At 66.4% G+C, this 15,228-nt stretch overlaps 4 protein-coding genes across 4 annotated transcripts; all 4 read right to left on the reverse strand.

The window, feature by feature from the left end:
* Positions 1-2: 2 nt before the first annotated feature.
* On the reverse strand, positions 3-1,296 carry AMSG_12256 (uncharacterized protein; the record flags this gene model as incomplete). The annotated part of the gene is made up of 2 exons (XM_013899350.1): positions 3-1,101; positions 1,246-1,296. 2 exons carry the CDS (start codon positions 1,294-1,296, stop codon positions 34-36), a joined length of 1,119 nt encoding a protein of 372 aa, XP_013754804.1. The 3' UTR covers positions 3-33.
* Positions 1,296-2,733, reverse strand: AMSG_12257 (uncharacterized protein; the record flags this gene model as incomplete). The annotated part of the gene is made up of 2 exons (XM_013899351.1): positions 1,296-2,507; positions 2,674-2,733. The coding sequence occupies 2 exons, from the start codon at positions 2,731-2,733 to the stop codon at positions 1,368-1,370; spliced, it is 1,200 nt and encodes a 399-aa protein (XP_013754805.1). The 3' UTR covers positions 1,296-1,367.
* A 1-nt stretch (position 2,734) lies between these two features.
* AMSG_12258 (uncharacterized protein) lies at positions 2,735-10,727 on the reverse strand (the record flags this gene model as incomplete). Its single annotated transcript, XM_013899352.1, has 3 exons — positions 2,735-5,934; positions 6,172-9,864; positions 10,003-10,727. 3 exons carry the CDS (start codon positions 10,725-10,727, stop codon positions 2,757-2,759), a joined length of 7,596 nt encoding a protein of 2,531 aa, XP_013754806.1. The 3' UTR covers positions 2,735-2,756.
* A 245-nt stretch (positions 10,728-10,972) lies between these two features.
* On the reverse strand, positions 10,973-14,695 carry AMSG_09394 (uncharacterized protein; the record flags this gene model as incomplete). The annotated part of the gene is made up of 4 exons (XM_013899307.1): positions 10,973-12,705; positions 12,922-13,700; positions 13,923-14,217; positions 14,311-14,695. The coding sequence occupies 4 exons, from the start codon at positions 14,693-14,695 to the stop codon at positions 10,973-10,975; spliced, it is 3,192 nt and encodes a 1,063-aa protein (XP_013754761.1).
* Between the last annotated feature and the right edge of the window lie 533 nt (positions 14,696-15,228).

The raw sequence follows: 15,228 nt of genomic DNA on the forward strand, positions 1-15,228 counted from the left end.
ACCTCCTCCTAGCTTTCATTCACCCTCTTATCTTCATACAGGGAAGGCTACCGTCATAGCCTCGTCATACGCCGCGCCGCCGCCGGGGAGGAGCTTGCCGCCGTCGAGGGCGTCGAGGACGATCCTGGCACGCGCCTTGAGAAACGCGTCGTCGCCCCACCAGCCCCATCCACAGAGAAAGCGGGCGAGGTCGGCGGCGGCGAGAGAGAGCTGGACATCAAAGGCATCGTAGGTAAAGGTGGCGGCGGCGGAAGGGGCCAGGCGGGCAACGAGGGCGGCGTGGTAGCCTCTCAGGAGCGAGTCCTCGGCTGCCGGCTCCAGATCGAGTCCGCCGGCCATAAAGAGCTTGGCCACGTCACGCGAGGGCACGCCGCGGCCGACGTACTGCATGTCGACAAAGGCGACGGGCCCGGCATGGGCGGCAGCCATCAGGTTGGCCGGCTTGACGTCGCCGTGGATGATGCACTGGCCTGGATCTGCCTTGAGCCGGGCGTCGATGGCGGCGGCGGCGGCCTTGAGGCGGCCAGGCAGGCCGCGGGAGCCCATGGCGCGCCACTCGTCGGGCCGGGTGTCGAGGTACCAGTACGAGCCCTGCTCGGCGAGGCCGATGACGGCGACGGCGTCTTCGGCGGCATCGCCCCAGTGGGCGGCGTGGAAGACGGCGAGGGCGTCGAGGATGCGGGCGGCCATGACGACGTCGATGTCCGACGGAACCGGCGGGAGCGGGAGGTAGGCCATGGCAATGACTAGGGTATCGAGCTTGCTCCGTCCGCGGGTGGGCAGCTCGCCGGCGTGGCTCACCAGCTCTGCATCCGCGGCATCGGCACCGGCGGCGATGGTCCACACGCCCACGACGTCGGCGCAGGCGAGGCAGTCCGGGGCTGCGGCAGCGAGGGCGGCAGCAAGGCCCGATGCGTAGAAGGCGGCCTCAACAAGGTACGATGCCCGCTTGCGGGCGTCGCCGAGGTTGGCGGTAGCGACATCGGGCATGGCGATGGTCTTGAGGAGGACGGGCTTGGTGGACGGGGCCGACAGCTGCAGGCACTCGCCCATGCCGCCCCACAGCGAGGCCACGTGGGCGGTGCGGACGTCGGGAGAGGGCTTGCCGCGGACGTATGCGTCGACCCATTGTGGTGGTGGCGGGAGGGCGGTGGGGGAGGCGGCCATGGTGGTGATGGTGGAAGAGGGTGTTTGTGGGGGGGGGGAGGGGGAGGGGGAGGGGGAGGGGGAGGGGGAGAGAGAGACAGCTGCCGGGAGGCAGATAGCCAGGCAGCCGGACACCAGGCAGATTGGCATGCAGCAGCTAGTGTGATGTGTTATGCTCGATGCGGGATGTCCGATGAATGCTGTACGGCACTGTGCGGGCGTCACGGTTGAGGCTGAAGGAGCGAGAGCTCGATGGCAAAGCCGATGGCCAGCCGGGCAAAGTCGCGCATGTGGGCCTCGGAGCAATGATCGAGGGTGTCGGTCGAGCCGTGGATAAAGGGGTTGGACTTGGTGAACTCGGCCTCAAAAGGAAAGACGGCGTCGACGCCGACCGAGGTCCACGACGCGTGGTCCGAGCAGCGGTAGCCGCACTTGGTGTCGGTCCACGTCGCCTCGAGGGTATACGCGTCGACCAGAAGCCGGAGGAAGGCGTTGAGCGGGGCCGAGGTGTAGTCGGTGACGATGCCGACGGTGGGCACGGCCGACGAGCCGTCGTAGCACGTCATATCAAACTGCGCCATGCCGACAATGGTCTTACCTTCGGAAGCGTACTTGTTGGCGATGGCGGCCGAGCCGCGGAGGCCGACCTCCTCGGCGGCGTAGAACTGGAGCTGGATGGTGTTGTATGGCTCAACGCCCGCAGCAGCGAGAATGCGGAGGGTCTCGAGCAGGGTGACGGTGCCTGAGCCGTCGTCGTCAACGCCCGGGGCGCGGCCGGTGGACGACGAGCCGACCGAGTCAATGTGTGCGCCGAGGATGACGATGTCGCTTGTCTGGCCGGCGATGGTGACGATGACCGAGGGCTGGAGGAAGGAGTTGGCAAAGTACTCGACCGTGATGCCGGGGTGTGCGCCGGCGTAGACGGAGGCCAGATCGTGGACCCACTCGGCGGCGCGGCGGCCGGTGTCCGAGGTGTAGTAGCGGGTGTAGAAGGAGGAGAAGGTCTCCACGTTGGCCACCATGGCCGAGACCTCCACCTTGTTGGCCAGCACTCCCACCACAGCCTTGTGCATGGGCTGGGCCGGGAAGACGTACTTGCCCGCCACCGCCACGGGGTACCCCTTGCCCAGCCCCTCGCTCTCCGTCACGTCCACAAACCGGCTTGCCGCACCGCCGTCCGCCACAAGCTCATCGATCTCACTGAGGCTCAGCCATGCCGCACGCGTCGCATTCCACCGCACCATTCGCAGCCCCTCGGCCACCGCCTGGGCCGCCTCGTCGCCATGGCTGCCCACGGGCATGCCCACCGCCACCGCTGCTGCTGCTGCCGCCACCAGGACCACGATGAGGCGTGTTGTCGTCTGCATGTGTGTGCTTGCGGGGAGGGGAAGTGCGTGAAGTATGGGGAGGGGAGGGGGAGGGAGGGGGCTGGCCTGCGCGTGACTTTGGCGGGCGGTGGGAGGGGGGGGGGGGGGGGGGGGGAGGGCACGGCCCGACCACCGGCAGGCGACTGATGCCACTATGGACATGAAGCCGGATCGGCGGATGGCAGCCGGATGAGAGACAGAAGACAAGCGAGAGCCACATGGTTGCCATCAACTATTTATGCGCTACATGTACATGTACTCGGGGACACTCGATTCGCCCACGGCAGACACGCGCTCGCCGGCGTCGTCGAGATGAGCCATGCTGATGGCGCCCGCCCCACTTCCGGCTGCCGTGCACGCTGCGCGCCACGCTGCGTTGCGGATGTCGCCTCCGGCAAGCTCATACTTGGCGCCAAGCGCGGCAAAGTCGACATCGGCCGCCAGCGGCGCCGTCTCTGGCAGCGAGCTCCGCCACAACTGCGCACGCAGGCTCGCCGACGGCAGCTCAAACTTGACCACATACCGGATCCGCCGCAGGAACGCAGGATCGAGTGCCTCGATGTTGTTCGAGGTGAGGATGGCCATCCCGTCAAACTTCTCAAGGTGGTAAAGCAGCAGGCCCGTGTCAACGTTGGCGTACCGGTCTGTCGCGCTCGCCCCGGCCGTTCGCGCCGCAAACAGACCCTCGGCCTCGTCAAAGACCAGGATCGTCGACGCACTAGCTGCGTCGGAAAACACCTTTTCGATGTTCTTTGCCGTCTCGCCAACGTACTTGGACACCAGCTCAGCACAGTTGACCACCCGCAGCGCCCGCCCGGTCTCGTACCCGATTGCCGCGGCAGCCATCGTCTTGCCCGTTCCCGGCGGGCCGTGGAACAGCGCAACCGTCGCCGTCGCCGCCTCAAAGCCCCACTGCGTCGTCAGAATGCGCCCCGCCTTTTGCGCCGCAACAATCTCGCCCATCACCGCACTCGTCGCCTCCGGAAGTACCAGCGAGTCGAGCCCTGCTTTGGGCAGCACCCGCCGCTCAAACGCGTTCTGCCGTAGCATCGACTCGAGCTGTGCCTGCGCCCCAGCCTCAAAGTCCGCCGCCGTCAGCACAAGCTCGCCGTTTCCGTCGCTGCCACCCTCGGCCCGTGCCCGCGCCAGCGCATTCGATAGCGCACCCACAATCGCGTTCTTGATGAACCCACCTGGGAGCTCAAACTTGAGCGCCAGCGCGTCGACGTCAACATCGTTGGCGAGAGTCATGCCTTCCGGCACGTGCCGCCGCCAGATCGCCGCACGCAGGACGTGGTCCGGGAGCGAGAACGAGATTGAGAGCTGGACTCGCCGAAACGTGGCCTCGTCGAGCTCGTTCACCATGTTGGTCGCCAGAATCGACACGCCCTCGAACGACTCCATGAGTGTGAGGAGCGCGGGCAAGTTGGCGTTCTTGCCGCGCGCCCGCGTCATAAACAGCGACTCACACTCGTCAAACAGCACGATGGCGTCATGCATCTTGGCTTCCGCAAAGACCTGCTTCACCGCATCTGACGCCGAGCCCACGCTCGCCGTCGTCTCCGCCAGCGACGCAAAATTGACGAGCAGCACCTTGCGCTTCAGGTGCGCCGCCACACAGTTGGCCGTCAGCGTCTTGCCCGTCCCGCTCTGTCCATGGAACAGGAGCACCATGCCGCTCCCATACGTCACAAGCTCCTCCAGCCCCAACGAGGCCTTGAGCGCACAGAGTTGCTCGTACGAACCGAGCGTGTCCATCAGCGCCTTGCGCGTCTTGACCGGAAGGACCACGTCGTCAAACGTGACCTTGGGCGTGTACAGGTGCGTGCCCTCCACAACCTCTGACAACGGCGTCGCCAGCCCGATGATGTGGTCCAACACGCGCCGGTCGATCGAGACCTCGCAGTCCACAAGGTCAGACGCGCCGCGTGTAGACACCACGTTGATGTAGCCGTCCGCGCGCAGCGGCGCGTTCTTGAGAAACGCAGACCGCTGGCCGACCTGCTCCTCCAGCGTCGAGCAATAGAGCGAGAGCAGCGTCGAGACCTGGAACGCTCCTCCCATCAGCATCATCCGCGACGACCGGATGCTTGCGCTCCGCTCTCGGATCGGCTCGTATGTGTGGAACGCCGCGCACGCCACAAGCACAAACTTCTCAAAGGCAGAGAGCCCCGACGACCGCGCAAGCACCTCCAGCCGTGGCACAAAGCCCGCCGCCTCAGCCGCAGCCGCCCGAACCTGAATCTTCTGCTCCGCAACCTGTAACTTGGTCTCCAGCTCACGCGTCCTCGCCGCCAGCGAGCTCGTCGCCCCGCGCTGGAACATCCGCATCTCGTTGACGTCGTCCGCAGACCGCACCTGCCGCGCGTTGTCACACGCCTGCATCCGCAGGTACACCACTTCGAACTCGTCCACAAGATACTCGAGATCCGTCGTGTACGCCGCAAGACCGCCGTCGTCACCCTCGCCTCCCGCGCCCCTCGCGCCAGGGCTCGACATCGTAACTCCAGCATCCGCCAGCGCCTGCGCCACCAGCGCGTCCGGATCAAACCCGTCGTCACTGAGTCCGTCAAGCTCGGCAAGCAGCGCGGTCTCGTCGTCATCGGCGCCGCTGGACACACCACCCATCGCCCGTCCCGGATTACGTGTCAGCGCATCGTGCCCGGTCAGCTCGCCGAGTTTGGTCGATGCCAGCTTGAGCGAGGCGTCGGTCCCGAGCGTCACTCCATGGAGCGCGAGCAGGAACTCTGACGAGACCCAGAGCGTCGACGATGGCAGCCGCGACGCATCGACCTGGATGAGCCCATCCTTCATGTGCGCCCGCCCCGGATCGAGGAAAGTCGCAAGTGCCCGTGGACTCGCGCCCGCTAGCCGCATCGCAGCCTCGGCCTGGAGCACATACCCGCCCGAGTGATCGCCGTAGAACGCCGGCGCCCGGAAGCCGAGCTCCTCCACCGCCGACGTCATCGAGAGCACCATCACCGCCGCAAACATCGACGCCTCACGACAGTCCCAGCCGTATCCCTCAGCCAGCAGATGGAACAGCGGCTGCTCTTTCACGCCACCTGCACTCACTCCGTCGCCGTGGACCAGGCACCACCCGCCGCATCCGTCGCCCGAGGCCACCGGCAGATGCGCCCGCGCCACCTGCGCCCGCACCTCGTCCAGCGCCGCCGCCACAGCCATTGCTCCCTTGCTCTCTTCCGCCAGCGCCGCCATGCTCATACCACGCGCCCCCACCAGTCGCACCGCACTCGCTGCTGCCGTCCGCTGCGCCAGCGCCGCCAGAATTGTCGTCGTCTGCAGCGCCGCCATCGTCTCCTCGCTCCCGCCGCTCCCCACCTCGGCACCATTCACCGCCTCCAGCGACAGCGGCACCAGCGGCTGCGCCGTCGCCACCGCTATCTCCATGGCATCCATACTGCAACCCGCTGTCGTTCTCTCCCACTCTGCTATGTGCTTGTCACGTAGCCCGTTCTCAGCGAGAGAGAGAGAGAGAGAGAGAGAGAGAGAGAGAGAGAGAGAGAGAGAGAGAGAGAGAGAGAGAGAGAGAGAGAGAGAGAGAGAGAGAGAGTAGTGGTACCAGCCAGCAGCTAGCACCGCCGAACAGAGCTTCCCTCCGACCCCCCTCGCTCGCACATGCGTCTATTTCCGCTACCTTAGAGCAGCCCGAACAGCCTGCCATTCGAGGCGGGCAGCGGCAAGGACGGGATGCGCGCCTGGCCGCGACGACGGCGCAAAGAGCGCGTCCGCGGTTTTGACGGCTACAGAGAGCCATTGCTTGCACGGCCGATAACGCGACGATACTTTGCGCCACGCCACAATCACCCCGAGCGCTTCGGCCACCAGCGACGTGGCGCGCGTGAGGAATGACGGCGCGGCGGCCGCCGCATGTCCGCGCTCACTTCGCAGCAGCATGACCGGGCGGACCGGGCCACGTCCGCCTGCAGGATCCACGCCCTCGCGCTGCGGCAGCGACGCCAGCGACTCTGCCTCTAGCGCCGCCATGTCGCCCAGGATCTCGTCGGTCACCGTGGTGTGCAGGACGGCCAGGACCTGGTCCAGCGTCTTGTCGCCGACATCAAACAGCACCCGGCTCACCACCTCGGCTGCCGCTGCGAGCACAGGTGTGAGGACTGACAGTGTCGGCCCGCTCAGCGTCTTGATCATTGCCTTGACCACCGCCAGCGTCGCCGGCAGGACGCGGACATAGAGCGAGGCGCACGGCCGATGCCGCGCCCCGGCCAGCAGCGGGCCTACTACCCGCGCCGCACATGACGCCACAAACCCAGGTGCTGTCCGCGGATTGGCGACAATCACTTCGGCCATCCATAGTTGCAGCCGTCGCATCCGCGACGTCGACACGTTCCGCCCGCTCCAGTGCCTGCCCACTACAAAGTCGACTAGCGCGTTGTTGAACGTGTCCAGCTCGGACCCGCCTCTCGCACTCGCCGCAGCCACGGCCGGGAGCAAGTAGCTGTCGGCCTGGGCCGCCGCCCGTTCTGACGGCAGCACATCAAACTGCCGCGCCGTCCACTCGTGCAGCGCTCGGCTCGCATGCGCCGCGCCAGCGCCAATCAGCTTGCCAATCCCACCCATCACCGCCGCCATCAGCTTGCCACGCCCGCTCGAGATCTCGAGTCCAGAGCCCACAATGACAAACCGGTGGAGGAGGACGTACAACGGGGTCTTGTGCCACAACTCACCGTCCGCAAGCGCCAGTGGCGCTTGCTCCGCCAGCATCGCCATCACCTCCAGCGCAAAACCCTCGTACGCCCGAGCCACGGGCCCGGGTGTCGTCCCGCGGCTGCAGAGCTCGCTCAACGCCCGCGCGCAAACATCGGGCACCATCGCGAGGCACTCACCCGGCGAGCTGGCTCCCGCCACTACGCTGCTCACCACGGCCTTCACAAGCTGCAGCCGCGGCAATGTCCACGCAGCAGGCTCGGCCTGCCATGGCAGGACCACCGTCGCGGGATCGATGGCCACGACAGCGTCCTCGTCTGCATGCTCCAGCTCACCGGCGCCGGCAAAGGAGAACTTGGCCCAGAGCTCAGCAGCCTTTGCACGGCCGCCCATCAACGCTGCGGTCGATGGCAGTGACGCGAGCGTGTGAAACAGCCGCGGCAAGTCGACCGCAAACGGATCGACAGCCGCAAGAAGCAGCGCGTGTATGAGTTCCGTCGCTATCGGGCTGACCAGTGAAGCAGGCGTCCGTGCCCCGTGGTGGAGGAACGCGGTCCAGAACCCTACCGGGACAAGTCGCGCCAGCGCGTCGCCATCTCGGACCAGCCAAGGTGACTGGGTGCCAAGAGAACTCACGACCGCACTCACCGCCGACCGCCCGTCGCGGGACACGGCTTCTGAGAGCACGCCCATCAGACGGGTCACCGCCCGTAGCGCCGCCGTTGCCACCAGAAACGACTGCACCGAGTGAACGTGCGCCACCGTCGACTTGGCGCACAACTCTGCATACACTGCCATGAGCAGATCGCGCGCGGAGATCCGCAGCAGGGTCACCTCCGCCTGGTCCAGCAGCGCCGTCGCAGTCGACGCTGACTCTTGCTCTGCCACGTGCGCGTTGACCAGTGCATCAACATCATCAAAGTCCCCCATGTCAAACGAGAGTGACGCCGACGCCGACGCCGACGACATCTGTGACTCGGGAAACAAATCCTGGCTCTCATTGTCCGCCGGACACTGGCTGCCCGCTTCGACCTCGCTACCGCCGCCATCACGCCCAACATCATGCGAGGCCGGCGGTCGCGGGAGCGGCGGCGGCACAAGACTCACCATGTGAATGAGGAACGTGATGGCCGGAACCCAAAGGTCCGCCGGCGCCGACGGCGCGAGCAAGCCGACAATATGCGGCGACATGAGCAGGTGCTCTCCAAGGAGCGTGACTGGATCACGGCGCGCCGCGGTGTCGATCAGACTCGCAGCTGCCTGCAAGTAGCCCGTGACTATTGGAACTGGCGCTCCAGCGCCAATCACTGCCTCCAACCGGTCGGCAATGGCAGGCATGACCGGCTCGAGCCGCATGCCCCGGCTCTGCAGCACCCGTCCAAAAACAACCAGCGCTGAGAGCGCGAGCCCGTGCGCCGAGTTGGATGCCGATGCCGGCGAGATGAGCGCCGAGACTCGCGAAAGGATCGAGTTGACCGTCTCGCACGGCACCGCCGATGCCAGCACCACAGCCAGCGACAGCTGAGCCGCCGCCATCGCCTGGTCCAGACCGGTCGCCAGCTCGAGGTTGGCATCGAGCCCGACAATGATCGTCGATGCAAGGCGTTTGGCGTCCCACTCGGAGAGCTCGTGCCGCGGGTGGGTGTCTGCTGCAAACGGCGACGACAGCGCGCACGCCATCAGATGGAGGAGTCGTCCGATAGGCGCCTCGCGCGCCTCGCCCGCAATCGACAACCCGCTACCGGCCACGCACACCGAAAGCGTCGGCGGGCCGAGGGTGAGCCACGCCGAGCTCGGTGCAGCCCGAAAGGCCTCCCACACCGAGGTGAGAAAGTCTGACGGCGGCGGGTCCCACTTCCCCACCGGCGCCACCAGCGCTTCGACCCACGCCAGCATCTCGTCAAGCGCGCGCGGCCCGAGCGAGTCCAACCGGTTCGCGATGTGCGGAACAAGCAGCCGCCACGGATGCACCAGCTTTGGCAGCAGAGGCTGGATCCACCCAAGCAGCTCGAGCGACGACAGCAGCGGCCCGCTATGAGGGCCGGTCACCGCATCAAGCGGCGCTGGCGACGCTGCAAACGCCGCTGCTGCAAGCCCGGACAGCGGATGCTGGAGAATCGGCATGCCCGACGGCAGCGCCGCACGAAGCGGGACAAGAATCGCCGGTAGTGCAGTGTCCATCACAAACGTCACGTCGCCCGCCAGTGTCTCAATCGCGGTGCCCCACACCAATATGGCCGCAACGTGCGGGAGCGAGACAGGCGTTGGCCAGTGGACAGGCAGCGGCACCGTGTCAAGCAGATGCTGGACTGCCGCCAGCCGCGACGGCACCGGCAGCCGCCCGAGAGCCGCACCGAGCGACGGCAACACCACATCGCGAAGGTGTAGCACAAGCCCAATTTGGACCGCGCGCGATGACGGCGGCGAGCTATGGAAGAGCGCAACTACGTCAGCCCGCGCAAGCTGGCGGAGCACTGCAAGCGGCGCCCGCAGTGGCGCCGCTAGCAACGTAGCCGGCACTGGCCGCCACGGCCGGAACGGGTCCGCACCCGAGATCGAGAGTGCGGCTGGGAGAACCGCAGCCACCAATGGTGCGGGAGCTGGGTGACTGGTTTTGCGCCGCTTCTCGCCGCCATTTGGTGACCGACGAGACTTGCGCTTGCGCCTCCGCCCAGCTCCCAGCGGCGACGAGTCCGCTTCGGATGAGCGTAGCAAGTTGCGCTGTTGCCCGCGAGAGGGCTCGGGAGATGACGAGAGTATGACAAGCCGACGGGGCGGAGTGATGCGTCGAGGAGGCGACGACAGTGTCGGCGAAGGACGCGAGAGCGTGGTCACAGCTCCTACCCCCGATTCCGAGTCGGAGCCCGACGACGACGTCGAGATTGTCAAGCCCGAGATCCGCTCCGGCGGCGGCGAGACATGCAAGGGCGACGCAGTGCGGCGCTGGGGTGCAGGCGCATGTGACATGTCCATGGCGACGACATCAGTTGCCGCCGCCTTGGTGCTCGCCGCTCGCGGCGATCGCTTACCCGAGCCAGGAGGCAGAGTTTGCTCCAGCACATGCGGAAGCGACGCCGGAACCGGAATGAGGTCCAGCTCGCTCGAGACATCGACGCGCTTGACGAGTGCAGAAGGTGCGCTCGCGGTCCGCCTCAGCAGCGACTCGTCCTCGGCAGAGCCGGACGACGACTGCTCGCCGCCGATCTGCGATGAGCCAAAGCCGGGACGCCGCCGCAGCAGCGCAACCGCAGCCAACTGCTGGCGCTTCGGCAGCTGCGAGAGTAGCTCGTGGCACTGCTGCTTCGCCGAGGCTCCGTGCGTGGGCGACGCCGACGACGAGCAGGCTTCGCCACCGGCACCCGAGTCCGAGACCGGCGACGCCGCAGCAACCGCAAAGACGACCTCGTGCGGCCGCGGTGCGGTCTTGTGAGCGAACCTTGCGACTGTAGCAGACGTAGTCCCATCCCCCGACGATGATGAAGCAGAATAAGAGGCCGGTACAAAGCCATGCGCCACTGCAGTCGCCATGGCAGCGTGGCGTGGTCGGTGTCGGTGGCTCGAGACTCACGAATCTACGACCCTTTTGGGCCACCGAGCGGGGGGGGGGGGTGGGGGTGGAGGCAGGGAGTGGAGGGAGCGCCAGTGGAACGACAGGGATGGGTCGTGGTGCTCTGCGTCGCGCGCGCAGAGTGTACACACCGGTGCTCGCGGGTGGTGTACGACGAGAGTCGGGGTCGAGTGTAGGCCGGCGCCCAGCGTGCGGTGGCAACATGTTATTGAGCGTCAAAGAAGGCGGCAATGGCGAGCTGGACGTTGAAGCGTGAGGCGGCAAGGAGGTCAGCGGCCTGGGCGGCATCGACGCCGGTGACTTCCATTACCAAGTCCACGTCGTGGCCCACGATCTCGGCGGCAGCCTGCTCGGGTGCAATGGCCACAAAGCCCTCCGAGTCGGATGATGACGAGTCACGGCGCCATCGCTGACGAGCGATGAAAGGCTCCCGGGGCGCGTCCATCGCGTCCATCAACGCCTGAAGGTCGGCCTGGATAGCGAGAATGTCCTCGACGCCGTTGATTGGGTCCGGAACGTGAACCGGCGGCGGAACAGACGACCCAGCCGGCGGGTGGCACGACGGACAACGGTCGTCACCGGGACAGAGCGCGCACGGCGCCCCGGGCCGACACACCGGGCACGCCACGCAGTCGCACCGCTCATCACAGAACAGGCCGTGGTCTTCGCGGCCGCACGGGTGCGGCTGTAGACACACGATGCAAAACGAGTAGCCGCAGCATGCGCCGGCCGAGCCGCCAACATGGTGGCACGAGTGCCCGCGCGGCCGCGAGATGAGCGCGCCGCACCGCGGGCAAGGCTTTGACGTCGCGCCCAGCAGCGCGAGCGTCGCTGCGTCTCGGCCGGTCGCCTCGTCGGCAGCAATCGAGTCGCACGAGCGCCCGGCATGCCGGAACCATGGCACCGAGCAGTTGCAACACCAATCGGTGGCACACCCCGGACACACTACTCTGCTCGACCGCTGAAGCTGGCGCTGCGACTTGCCGGAGAGATCCGGCTTGATGCACATCAGCTCGCATCCGGGACAGAACGTAGTCTCACCCTTGGGAACCGCGCCGAGCAGCGACTGGACCACCCACCGCGAGCCGGTCTCGGCATCAACCACTCCCCGAGCCACAAGATGCTCGATGACGTGGGCCGGCACGCGCGCCCGCGGGGACATCGAGTCTTGGGCTCGGCAACCCGGGCACATTGCTGGAAACTGCCCACGCTCGATCATGTCGCGTACCGCACTCTGCGCGCAGCCGGCGCAGTATCCGTGCTCACAAAAGCCAACGGTAAACGCTACGCTGACGTTGTCACCAAAGCAAATGCCGCACTCGGGCAGCGTCCGCACCCCACAACCAGACGCACCTGACTCGCCCGAGTCGTCCGAGCTCACAGAGCCGGCCAGCTGGATCGAGCCCACGCCTGCGCCCACCAACAGCGGCGGAGGTAGCTCTCGAGCGAGCCGCGGTCGTGATGGGTCGACATCCAGCGCACCGTATCCGCGCACCGGTACGACGTCGACTCGGACCTTGGGAATCAACCGCTGTTTCTCCTCAGCCGCCAGTAGCGCCGCCGCACGTGCGTGCTCACCAGCACGCAGACGCCGGACGAGCAGCCGCCACACGCCGGGCCAGCCAAACGCCATCAGCGCCACGAGCGCGAAAAGCCCAGCAGTACAGCTCGCAACAATGCGCGGCGTGGCATCATCGCCCGCCACACACACACCACGCTTGCACCTACTGCCAAACCCGCAGCCGGTGCGCTCGCCAAAGCAACTTGTCGCACACTTGCGCGTCCGGGTATCACACACATAGCTACCGCAGCCGGCGTCAAACGGCATCGGCCCACAACTCTTGCCGTCGACCGAGAGCGACGACGGAAGTTCCACAAATGACTTGTCGACTCTCACGTCCATTACCAGCGGGATCGTCACAAAGGCGAGGACAAGGCCTGCAACGCCAAACGACAACGCGCCCGCGAGCACCACCGCCGATCGTCGCATCCCGTACAAATTGCTATGTCGCCAAGAGCACCGCGCGCAGAGGCAGAACCCTACCATGAAGGCCACAAGCAACCCGAGCCCGATGGCTGTCAAACTCGCGGCTGTCACCCCAAACGACAGCGGCGCCGACGCAGGTGCGAGCACACATCTCCCTTCGTGGGAACAGTACGGCGCAACGTGCATGCCGGATGGGAGCTGTGAAGTGAGCCGCTTGTCCATGGCGCCGCGGCACTCATGCGACGATGAGCATGAAATCGCACACGTCCTGTTGTGAACGCGGCAGTAGTATGGCCAGCAGTTCGGCGAGGAGAGGCCGACACAGCTTGTGAGTGCAACCGGCAGCGTTGTTTCCGGTGGCCGTGTCAGCCGCACCCGAAGACGTACGAGCGAGAGTGGAAGTGCCACAATGAGGCCGGCGCCAACAGCCACCAGAGCGACGACCGCAAACAACTGCACCACGTCGTTGGAAGATGCCCAGGGCACAAGCACCCCCGGCAAGCACGCACACACCACCATGACCGCCGTCACCACCCCAAGCACCACCACCGCCGCCAGCCATCGCCGGAGCACGAGCCGGCTGGCGTGATGGGTTGTAGCAACACACTTGCCGGACGCGGCATCGCACGCCAGCCCCGCCCCGGCGCACTCAAAGTCGTGCCGGCACGAGCGCCGGCACCGCCCACTCGGCATGTCGCACCAGTACGGTGCACAGACCGGCGCGTCAACGGCGGCACAGGCAGGCGAACTCGCGCGCTCCGCAGCCGTCAGTGGCGGCTCGAGCGCAGGCACCGGCACTCGGAGAACGAGCATGGCGATGCCGACGACAGCAAAGCCGACAATGGCACCACATGTCGCAGACGCGAGCCACGAGTTACAGAGCCAGATCGGCCGCCATCGCCGCCGCCACCGCGATCGATACGAGTAAGGCGAGCAGCACTTGTTGCTACACCACCCGGCACCCACGCCTAAGACCACCACTAGCAACCCGAGGCCAATTGCCGCGGAGAGCGAGCTCACCCAAAACACGAGAGGCGAGTACCGCCGGACAGAGAGGCCGGCGCCGCCAGTCCAAACGCAAACACCGGCGGCCGAGCAGCCATAGCCGGTCACACACTGATCTGAGGAAGAGCAGCGGGTCCGGCATGCGCGGCTCCCATAGTCGCACGTGTACGGATAGCAGGCGTGCGGGCCAGCGCAAGACGTCCCGTTGCCTGCAATGCCATCAAAGTTCACAGTCACAAGGTGGCTGGCCATGTTCAGCCCGACCGAGAGCGCAAAAATGAACGCCAGAACCACACTCACCATCGATGACATGACGCAGATGACCGGGCGTAGGTGGACCGGAAACAAAAACGAAGCGACCGAGAAGCAGCAAGGCGTGCCGATAAGAAAGGTGCCAAGCGCGACTGCCAGCGCCACGCCCCACAGTGTCGCCTGCGAGTGGGCTGGCTTGTGAATGCCTGGTACCGATCGGGCCCATGTTGCAATGACGCAAGTCCCACCACGACAAGCAGCGCCAGGCGAGCACTGAGAGCTTGCAGTGCAGCGTGTACCACAGAGTCCGGCGCGGGTGTTGCAGAGGAACGGCTCGCAAACCGGATCATCGAGCGCCCCGCACGGTCGACGGTCGCCGGCGCTAGCAGGCGAGACCGCCGGCAGGCTCGACGCCCGCGAGCTGAGCCCGATCGAGCAGCCGATGACAACGGCAGATATCGGGACGGCTACAACACCGACCAGCACTGCTGCCCAAAAGTTGTCCGATGTGCCGATTCGCGAGGCCATGAGCCGCGGCGAGCCCCACCTTACCGGGCGGGCGGTGGTGTGGCGGGCAGCCGAGGCCGGCGGGACCGCGCCAGCTGCTGCAGCGACGCCGCACACCACAATGGCGAAGCCAATGGGCACAAAGACCACCATCAGCGCCAGCGGTGTCCGCGCCATTAGTGGCTGCGGCGACGGGATGCCCGGAAGGAGCGACGCGCACGTGCTAGACGCCTCGAGGCACGTTGAATGCGGCGGACAGGCGGGGGGAGAGTGGCACCCTCTGGCGACGGCAATGAACGGGGCGGGCTGAGCAGCACCTGTAGCAGCGCATGGATCCGCGGAGACATACACCACAGAGAGAACAACGAGTGCCTTCAGTATGGCATCTCTCATCATCCCCATGCGCCCGCCAAGGCCGATAGAAGCCGTGCGCGCGAGTCCTGGTCGCCGAGCGAGGTGTGTCACACACGAGCGTGTCATGGAACACTCGTTCTTGCATGGCGTGGTCGTCGATTGACTTTCCGTCGGCCGGTGGACAGCGGCCTCCGGCCACCACTCGGCAGACGGCAAGCGCCCCCCTCGCCGACTCCATCCCACCCAGCGGGGTTACGCGTCGAGTACACGAGGCACGCAGGCGCTGGCGAGCGAGCGCATTGGTCACCACCCCACCTCCCAAAGTACTCACCTCCCCTTCACCCTCGTATACATAC

This window comes from Thecamonas trahens, assembly GCF_000142905.1.
Source record: "Thecamonas trahens ATCC 50062 unplaced genomic scaffold supercont1.46, whole genome shotgun sequence".
NCBI classification, from domain to species: domain Eukaryota; order Apusomonadida; family Apusomonadidae; genus Thecamonas; species Thecamonas trahens.